This window comes from Poromitra crassiceps (assembly GCF_964638095.1).
Source record: "Poromitra crassiceps genome assembly, chromosome: 21".
Lineage (NCBI taxonomy): Eukaryota > Metazoa > Chordata > Actinopteri > Beryciformes > Melamphaidae > Poromitra > Poromitra crassiceps.
In genome coordinates, this window is record NC_139638.1 from 17059893 (window position 1) to 17070507 (window position 10615).

Below are 10615 nucleotides of genomic sequence, written 5' to 3' on the forward strand. Positions count from 1 at the left end.
ATTGTTGGGCGGGGAGTATGTAGCGAATCAGCAGTACACACATAGTGGTGAGCAATGGTAGTGTCTCCACTACAGATAGGAACTGTGTGGGGGAGTGTTATGTTGGGGAGCACTATGCTGTGGGACCACTTCCGGACGGAGACTGAGCATGTGCAGTCAGTCTCCGCGCACTGCCTAAGGGGAAGCTGCTATCTATGAGCATGACAACAGCGGAGAGTTGTGAATATGAATAACTGTGAATAAAGAACCTGTACCAGCAAGAAGCCTCTGCCTCGTGAAGTATCAGGAACGCTACAATACCATTTCCAGGTCATGGAAAAGTTTTGGGAAAAAATAAAATCCCCCAAAGTTTGAGAAAAGTCATGGAAATTTGTTTAATAAATATTTTCATGACGTTCATTTACGCCGAGTTAAAAAATAATTTCCATGCTTCTAAAGTAAATAATGTGTGCTGATTCTTTGCCTTTTCTAGTGAGGTCTAATAGAGGGTATGCACACCCACTGGAACACGCCCCCTCAATCGGAACGAGTGTCAAAATGAGTGTCAAGTTCCTCCCTGAGCAGCAGGTGTCAGTTATCTAGGCTGATTACTGCATTCAAGCTCAGTCTTGCTGTGACTCAGTGGGCGTGACCCCACAGTGACTTCTGCCTCTGTGACATGTGAGGCAGATTGGAACCTATTCCTATTCACCTGCTGCCAAATCACACAAGGACTATCCACAGGCGCAACAGTTTTTACGATGCACACATTATTATTATTATTATTATTATTATTATTATTATTATTATTATTATTATTTAAATGCATGCACATGAGCCCCCCCCCCCCCCCCACTGCTATAAATGCCACTAGATGTCCCCCGCGCCGCCAGGTGGCAGCAGGGAGGCTTCGGTTAGCTTGTTTGATCCTAGAGGATTTGTATTGTATCAGGGAGGGAGAGAGAGAGAGGAACCATCAGCAGCAGTGCTTTAAAGCTGTGGATCTGAATACATCTTACCGTTTTATTTCTCCACCGAGTGAAAACACAATGCACCCAGTCAGTGTGTCCATCCCGTCGTTCCGCTCAGAGAACAACTCCATTGAGAAAGGATACACGGTAAGCTGCTCTCTGTCTCTGTCTCTGTCTAGTCTGCGTTGCTGCTGCTGTCATCTAAATTTAGCTGCTGTGTGTGTTCCATGTGTGTTAAAATAACGAACCGAACCGTGTGGATCGGATGTGTGTGGGGGTTTACACTGTGTCAATGCAAGCGCGTTGAAGTTACCCACTAAGTTATCTAGTCTGTTTATTGTTATTTTTTCCTCTCCTGCTGTAGTAGTTGTTCCTCTCCAGTGTTTGAGCCATTCGCCCCCAAAGCTAATAACTCGATCCAGAGTCCGTTTTGACGTCATAAATGTTCATGTTAACTGTGGAGCTGCTCGGTTCTGTTGTTGACTTCATGGCGTCGTGCTGCTGTCTGTATGTAGCTAATGTTGTGCCCAGCAGCAGCGGGTATAAATAAACAGCGTATCCAGGCAGGGATGTAGCGGGGCGTGAAGGTGCAAACCACCAGAACCTTTTGAATTGGGCTACAGGCAGCACAGGTTACCACAGCTTCAGGCCCACATACAGATTTGACATAGCAAGTTTTAGGCTATATGAGGACATGATCTGGTAAGAACAACAACAATTATTAATAATAATAATAATAAGATGATGATGATATTGACAATGCTTCTCACAATAAACTTAATTTTTGTTATGTTCTTGGTTGTTTGCTTTATGATGACCACTGACTGGAGGTCAGTTTACTCACAATTGTATTCACCACTCACATCACACTGCTCTCTGTGCATGTTCAATCAAGTTGCTCCTCCCAGTCAAGCAGTGATTTCTGTAGGCTACTTTAGTCCCAGGGCAGGTACACTACACTACACAGGATCCATGGCCACAGATGATGACAAATATAGCTGCATTGAATTGCAACTTGTAAAAAATCAATGACATGTTCTATTCAACATAACAACAATAGTGGAAAGTAAAGTCTAATGGGTAGTCAGATATACAAACTGTGGATCAATAACAGATTGTGCAGATGTGCAGAAGGGCTCTGCTGCACACCAGTTTCACAGTGATGTCACACTACATGACACCGTAGCAAGTGTGAACTGATTCTGAGTGACACTGATTTAGTCAGAATTAGATATTGCGAAAGTCTTCTTTTCGAGTTGCCCAATCTCAAAGCTTTTTGCAAATTGTCCAATGCCATCACGCACGGCCCCAACACCAGGCTCCTGCAAGACAGGGCCAGAGAGTGGGAGGGTCGTCAGTCTTTTATTACAGAAAGTGTATGACAAAACTAAGTAGACATGCAGTCTGTCATTGTGTTACTTATGGAATTCTAGTGAAAATAAATTATTACTGTACTGTTTTTGCTGTGATAACAGCATGATAACATGTGCATGCTTCTTTGCATATCTTGGCTAATTTGCATAACTGCATGTGCTACAACACCCTTTAGAAACCAAGGATAACTGACTGTAACATGTCACTTTTGTACACTTGTTTTGCACACGCACAAAAATAATGCATTGTAAATAAATTTTAGTTTTTTATCGGTTGGCCTCTTTTGGATCTTTTTCATCCGGGTGCAGACAATATCTCTTACTGTTTGTGGCGCTCGGAGCAGCTCCAGGATTTGCTGACATCTCTTTAGCTTAATTGGGAGATCTGGTTATGTTCACACCTCAAAATTGCACAAATAAATAACAGTTTTGGACAGACTTTCCCTTTAGCATCATGCTGGCAGGAACAGCATTTTTAAGGAAGAGCCCAGCTGGGTGAGGGAAGTATCAGAGAGCTGTTCAGAGTGTTTAGACTAGAGTAACACTGACAGATCATTTCTTTCTACCGGAGTTAGACAGATGTTTCCTCTTTTGATAACTAGCTGACATAGACACTAACTGACAGCCTGCTACGTGAAGGGAACTTGTTGGCTGATGAACTCGAGTATAACATCCCATGACCCTGAATTGAAGAAAACAAAAAGGTTCACTGAACTGACACTCAACAAGAGGAAGTTTAGAGCTGCAACTATTAGTTGATTGATCGATTAACAGACAATTAATTTGTATTTGTTTTTAAGAAAGAAATCACACCCAGGTGCTGAGGTAAGCGGTGCAGACATACAGACACCACTTAAACAATTTTAACTAAGAAGAAGAAGACAATTGCTCGAGTGACATCACTGATGATATCAGTCATCCTGGGCTTTGGGGAAAAAGTGAAAATTGTTCACCATTTTTATGACATTTTATAGAACTAATCCATTAGTAGAGAAAATAATCAACAGATTAATCGATAATGAAAATACTCGTTAGTTGGTAAGATAATTAAGTGTTTTCTCTCATCTTGTTTGCAGGTTTTTAAAATTGAGGTGCTGATGAACGGCAGGCAGCATACTGTTGAGAAACGTTACAGCGAGTTTCATGCTCTGCATAAAATGGTGAGTTTTTGCGCATTACACAATGTTATGGTTATTTCTAGGTACTGACGGAGTGTTGTTAGCCAAGTCACTTTTTCAAGACAGCAATTTAAATGCTGAAGTTCAACATAATTATGTTATTATTGCGTATAAAGAAATGATCCAAACACAAACTCTAACCCCCTGCAGCTGAAGAAGAGCATCAAGCCACCGGAGATGCCGTCTAAGCATGTTCGAAACTGGCTTCCCAAAGTGCTGGAGCAGCGACGGCACGGCCTGGAGCTCTATCTGCAGGTACAGAGTCCAGCTGTCACATCAGCTCTGACATCATCAGCACGCGCCCGGGCCGCTCTGACATCATCAGCACGCGCCCGGGCCGCTCTGACATCATCAGCACGCGCCCGGGCCGCTCTGACATCATCAGCATGCGCCCGGGCCGCTCTGACATCATCAGCACGCGCCCGGGCCGCTCTGACATCATGAGCACCCACGAGAGCTGCGCCGTGTATACTGTACTTCTGGCAACCCAGTTTCAGATGAAACCACGCCCCCAAACTCATTTGATTGGTCGCCCCCCCTCATACGCGACGTGTGTGTGTTTGTGGTGTGCACTAGCAGCAGCAGCTGTGTTTCTCTCTCAACTCTCCTCTCGTCAAATCGCTCTCATTAGGTTCAAAAGCCCACGCGAATCTAACGTTATATCAGCCAGTAATTCAGTCAGTTTACGGCCAGCTAGTTAAATTCAACACACACACGTTGTTGGTGAGGACCTGTAACGTTAACGTTTTCTTATTTGCGCTGTTCAAATTGCTGGTAGTGAGAGCCACTGCTTCATTCAGTCACCTGGCTCTGTGCTGTTAGCAGCACAGAGGCTTTAGTAGCCTATCGAAGCCCGCTGGTCTCCGTGAAGAGCTCAGCTGTCCAGTTGTTAATGAACGCATTGCAAGGAATGGCATTACCGCACCGCAGCGACTTAATAAATTATTAATTATTCCCCCCACCCCCGCCAATGACGATGCCATCGTGGATCACGATGGTTCACTGTGGAATAATCACAATGGATAATTTACTGACATCGCACAACCCTAGTGTGCGCATCACTTGGGCGTACTGTATGAGCTCGGAGGAGTGGCTTGCCTGGCAGAGTGGCAAGGCATAGCTGCGGCGACCAATCAAATTAGTTCAGGGAGTGGTTTAATCTGAAACTGGGTTGGGTTATACACGTGCCCCGGCCGCTCTGACATCATCAGCACGCGCCCGGGCCGCTCTGACATCATCAGCACCCGCCAGGGCTGCTGCAACTGTTTGAGCTTTGCCTTTATGCTCCCTTTAGCTTCAATAGAAGGAGAGAAACATCTGAGTTTTCAAAATAAAACTTGGTGATATGATTTCTGTCAGTGTATTAGTACTTTTTGAACATTTTCAGCACATTTTAACAATACCGCGATAATACTGATAACCGTAATCATTTTCGTCACTATAATCGTCATATGACATTCGGTGCACTAGCGCCTCCTCTAGTCGGCCTGTTCGGGACGGAGGGGAACTGGGGGGGAATAGTGTGATCCTATGAAAAAAAGTAGAGACACGCACATCTAAACCTGAATAGGGACGGTGCAGAGCTCGAGGTAGAAAGTGAAAAAGGAAAAGGTGGTAACGTTTGGGGCAACACCCGGCCCTTCCTCAGACAAACTGACAAACTGACATAAGATAAGGATCATGATGGCGTCTTATCTTATGTCCGTTTGTGAAATAAAGACACTCAAACTTGGAGCCCTGCGATAGCGTGATCCTCCCACGCGCTACGTCCTGCCGGTGAACTCCAGTCCTCACGACTACATATGTACAGTATCGGAAGAATTATGTGCTAGTCTACTCCCTAGACTAGGCTAGGCTCTCCCCAGATCGGCAGAGGGGGTTCTGATATGATTTAAATACTATTTAAAATCCCCCCCCCTGTGTCCCCCATTTTTTTTATTGAATATTATGTATGAAATTTACCATAAATCTTGACACAGGCCATATGTTTTTACGTTCTTGATCCAGTGTTATTTATTACCCTTGGATGTAGTATTTTATGATGTATTTGGTTGTCCTTACTTTTTTTTTAATGTTTCAGCTCTATAGCCCTGTTTTTATGTTTCCTTTATATGTACTGTAATTTATGTTGATTGTAACCTGGCTTGTAACTGCTGCCTTCTTGGCCAGATCACATTCGCAAAAGAGATCTTATATCTCAAATGTCTTATCTGGTTATATAAAGGTTAAAAAAAACAAAAAAAAAACATTGTATAATATCTGTGCAGTATATAGAGCTTTTTTAGACCAGAAAATTCAGCCTACGCCGTTTGTCCTGAAAAGGTCAAGCTGATCGAGTGCCTCTGGATTGTTTCTCTTGCTTCATCCACATTGCAATTAGCTTTTGTTTTGTCCTTCACAGACTATCATTATGGAAAATGAGCTTCTTCCAAAAATATTCCTGGATTTCCTGAATCTCCGCCATTTTCCTTCAGTGCCAAAAACGGAAAGCTGTGGGTGAGTTTGAACTGTGGCTTCTCTATAAAAAAATCAAAGTGCCACTTGTGGCATCGCCCCGCTTCCCAAGAGATTCTGTGTGAGATTGACTTCTCAAGCTAGATCGTTTGTGTCTCATAACCTTCTGTTCTCCTCCTCTCAGGTCCTTTGACACAGAATCAGAGGAATCGAGGTGGGTATTTTCAGTCGTTTCTGTGAAAATGTGAATGCTGTTGTATCACACTAACAGCTCAGAGTGCTTCATCCTCCCGTTCTGCCCTTTTGACCGGTAAAGGTTTTAGTCATTATTTGCTCTGAACCACTTGAACTTCACCCACCCGCCAGCGTACTGAGTGACACTGTAACGTTCCACCTGCTTGTGTCCTCGCTAAAGTGGATCCACGTCATCAAACAGTGGAGAGGAAAGGGGCTTCCAAAGGGGCTCAGGATCGTCAAACTAAAGGGATTGGATTGGGCAATATATCAATATTCTATTGATATCGTGATATGAGATTAGATATCGTTAGACTTTGGATATTGTTATATATCGTGATCTGGTGTAAGTCGTGTCTTTTACTGGTTTTAAAGGCTGCCTTACAGTAAAGCGATGTAATTTAAGGGGCAGTGGTGGCCCAACGGTTAGAGAAGCGAGCTTGTCACCGGAAGGTCGTCGGTTCAATCCCCGGGACCGGCAGGATAAATCTGGTTGGGGAAAGTGAAAAGGCAGCGCTTGCCCCTCCCTCGTTACCACCACTGAGGTGCCCTTGAGCAAGGCCCTTAACCACCAACTGCTCCAGTGGAGCTGATCAGTGGCCAGCAGATCAGACTGTGGTTGTACTGGTCAGCTTCCGTGTGTGAATGTGAACAGGGCGCTGCTGAAAAAAGAGAGCATTGCTCTCAGTGAGACTCCCCCTGTGTAAATAAAGGTTTAAAAAAACTTACCAGCTTACCAGAACTTACTAGCTGTTCTATTATTTGATTTTACTCATTATATCCACATTACTGATGATCATGTATCAAAAATCTCACTGTGTAAATATTTTAAGAAAGCACCAATATTGTAGCAATATCGATATCGAGGTATTTGGTCATAAATATTGTCCTATTTACTCATTTTCTCCGTATCGACCAGCCCTACATACATGTGGGTTTGACTTAGAACTGAACATTTAGCTCACTTCATGCAGTTTTGTTTGCCACCCGACCCACCGGGCTGAACTCGCTGACCTCTCCTGTGTGCGTTCTTTTCAGCAAACTTTCACACCAACCAGTCATGCTGTTTCTGAGAGACCCCTACCTGCTCCCATCTACCCACGGTAACCATCTTCTTATCTTAAACACACCAATTTGTTCTGTCTTTTAAAAAACACACTCATTTTAGCAGCACTGTTGGAAAGAAATGCATGTATGGTGATTTTCTCTGTTACTGTACAAATAATTTCCCGAAACGTATGCCGTTTTCCGTGCACTTTTTATCCCGATTTTTACAAAATGTTCCTATCCTTCCCCACCTCTCTAGATACCTTTTCCAATGTTGTGATCGAAGGCGTGATCCATGGAGTCTTCTACCCAGACCTGCAGCTCAGGTAGACGTCGGCCGAGCCGCTAACGAGCCCCTCGTGCTCGTTACTGCAAAGGGATTCTGCTTCACATGTTCACACCCTTTTGGAGTGGATGGAACGTGTCAAGATACATGGAGCCTCATTTATATATTAAAACACAAATTCCCTAAATGCAACAGCAAATTATTGCATTTAAGGATGAAAGGAAAAAGAACTGCATAAGCTTCCAAAAAAAATTCCGATGCATAAACGTACTATAAAGCATTGACACCACACTTGTTATAGATCACACCCTCATCTGGACAGCCTGTTGCTCTCACATCATTGACTTCCACAAATCAGCATCATTCCTCATATTGACCCATATTGAAATGTATTTCATTGAAGTAATTTGCTCTGAAAAATTCCAGACTTGATATAATGAAACGGTATGAAATGAAGAATAGAGATTTGCGGAGCTGAGATGGTTCTGAAGCTCTAAGAAATGCTACTATAGCAGCATCTCCAGCCTCAATGTCATTGGAAGCCCTTTTGCACACAATCCCGTGGTTTGTTTTTTTTGCATTTCATGTTGCTATATAATTTGTAACTGAATCCTTTGATGGTTTTTTTTAAGGCATACCATGTGGTCAGTAGAGTCCAAACACAAGGCACAGGCCAGGGCACAGGGCTGCACCGTGGCACACAGGCCAGGGCACAGAGCTGCACCGTGGCACCCAGGCCAGGGCACAGAGCTGCACCGTGGCACCCAGGCCAGGGCACAGGGCTGCACCGTGGCACACAGGCCAGGGCACAGAGCTGCACCGTGGCACACAGACCAGGGCACAGGGCTGCACCGTGGCACCCAGGCCAGGGCACAGGGCTGGACCGCGGCCTGGAGTTCAGAAGGTGCAGCACGTGTTACACCAGCAGGTTTTGAATTCGTTACCAGCAGCCTGAAGAAGCCAGCTTAAGGGAGGTGCAGGATGAGGAGGAGGGGTTGGGAGAGTTTTAGGGTCAGCTCGACTTTCCAACTGGAGATGCAAAACACGAGAAACAAATGTGTCCGTCTGTGTGAGGAAGGAAAATATAGCAGGTTGTGTTGGAGGCGTTGCAGTGGTAGGAAATAGTTTGAGTACGAGTGTTGGAACGGAAGCGTGCGAGGAGTGCAGGAGAAAACGAGTAGAAAATGGACGTTGAGGAAAGAGAGAGGGGAGAGCGGTGGAGAGGGAACCGGGAGAGCTCGCGGATAGTTGGAAGGAGCTTCGGAGATTGTTCATATTTTCAGAAGCCAGTGGGGTTGGACTTTGTGATGGTAGAAGGGTGATGCAGCAGCTTAGATGATGATGTGGAAAAGTGGACGTAAGTTGGGGAATGAGGAGAAAACCGAGGGGTGTGTGATGTGTGTTGATGGAGATGCAGAGATCTGAAGAGATATATGGCATCGGCTCAGATGAACTTCAAACTCTCAGGAGTGATGACCAAAAGCTCCAGAACCCTCTGTGAAGGCAGGTGCAGGAGGATAGAAAGCTCCAGAACCCTCTGTGAAGGCAGGTGCAGGAGGATAGAAAGCTCCAGAACCCTCTGTGAAGGCAGGTGCAGAAGGATAGAAAGCTCCAGAACCCTCTGTGAAGGCAGGTGCAGGAGGATAGAAAGCTCCAGAACCCTCTGTGAAGGCAGGTGCAGGAGGATAGAAAGCTCCAGAACCCTCTGTGAAGGCAGGTGCAGGAGGAGCTCCAGAACCCTCTGTGAAGGCAGGTGCAGGAGGAGCTCCAGAACCCTCTGTGAAGGCAGGTGCAGGAGGATAGAAACAGAACATCCCTGAACGGATGAGGTGTACAATACTGTAAGCAAGTCTCTTTTTGATCAAGTCAGTATTGTCCCTTATCCACAACACTGACTTCAAAAAGCAGACAACTGATCACTAGTTGGAGTAGATCTGGGTACTGTAGTTTTTCATATCGTTCTTTTTTCCAGCTTGTGCGTGGAAATTGTGATTTTTTTATTTTTAATTTTTTGGCATTTGCAAGCTTTATAAATGAGGATGATGTTTATTTTGTCACACATGTAAGGGAGAGGGAAAAGGTCACTGTATGAAGTGAACTACATTTTTTAACGGCCAGTATTTAACACTAGTGTCAGTGACCTATTACAGTACATTTAACGTAGAATTTACACACTAGAGCAGTTTCCCCACTGTGGCGGTAAGAGACACGATCACATGTAGGGCGATGCAAAGTGCATTAATGTCATTTTAAAGGAACTACAATTACTAAATACAGTGCAATATGTAATCAAAACAAAATGGAAATTGTTTTGTGTATTATTGTTCCCTGTAAAGGAATCCTGCCTCTGAAACTGAGAAGCATCGCTTATTGTGAACACTTGTCATTTGGTGGTTTTGTGAAATATTATTTTGCACTTAACCATTTGGACAGTAGTTTCTGACCCACTTCTCCTCGTCACTAACAGCACAGTGAAGATGACCTATATGAATAGTACTGTATGTACCCCCGAGTATGTACCGGGTCAAATGGAGCCTGAGCGGTTCTGACCTCAGTGTTTTGTGTTCTAACGTTACATCATTTCGTAGAGATCATCTGTAGATTTATATTTATTTATACCGTGTGTAACCTTGTACTGTTTGTGCTTCAACACTATGAAAACTGTCTATGTGCCATAATGTCAGCCTACGATGAACAACACTGGAGTTCTCTGTAGCACTTTAGAATGGGCAATATGTAAAATATTAAGACACCAATAAAGTTCATTATTTACACAAGTTCCTCTGTCAAACTCAAATGAATATGATTTCTTTTTATCATTTAAGACATCTACATTAGTTTATCCCCACATAAGCTCTTTATTATAAAAGGAACTAGAAAAGGCAGTGAATTGACAGGCTACCAAATAATAATTTATGATTTTGTATCACTCAATTGTTCTCACATTATAGGATGTAACAAGTTTACATGAACCTTACGAGAGGAGCAAACTCTCTGAAAAGTGAGATTACCTCTCAGGAATTGCAACTATTATATTCAGAAATGTCCTTGTATGATTTGGCTAGAATTTAAATAAAAAACACGACACCAATG

General features: G+C 43.8%; 1 protein-coding gene across 1 annotated transcript; it reads left to right on the top strand.

Annotated features, from left to right (window-relative positions):
- Positions 1-982: 982 nt before the first annotated feature.
- On the top strand, positions 983-8306 carry snx24 (sorting nexin 24). Its single transcript, XM_083657484.1, has 7 exons — positions 983-1097; positions 3400-3483; positions 3652-3756; positions 5903-5997; positions 6140-6169; positions 7228-7292; positions 7496-8306. Exons 1-7 carry the CDS (start codon positions 1029-1031, stop codon positions 7564-7566), a joined length of 519 nt encoding a protein of 172 aa, XP_083513610.1. The 5' UTR covers positions 983-1028; the 3' UTR covers positions 7567-8306.
- Positions 8307-10615: the final 2309 nt, after the last annotated feature.

What these genes read in the sequence shown, in the direction of transcription:
- snx24 (XM_083657484.1), top strand. Translation starts at nt 1,029, where the DNA reads ATGCACCCAGTCAGTGTGTCCATCCCGTCGTTCCGCTCAGAGAACAAC. An exon ending in GCCTGGAGCTCTATCTGCAG is followed by an intron (nt 3,757 to 5,902) that starts GTACAGAGTCCA and finishes TGTCCTTCACAG; the next exon opens with ACTATCATTATGGAAAATGA. An exon ending in CCTGCTCCCATCTACCCACG is followed by an intron (nt 7,293 to 7,495) that starts GTAACCATCTTC and finishes CCACCTCTCTAG; the next exon opens with ATACCTTTTCCAATGTTGTG.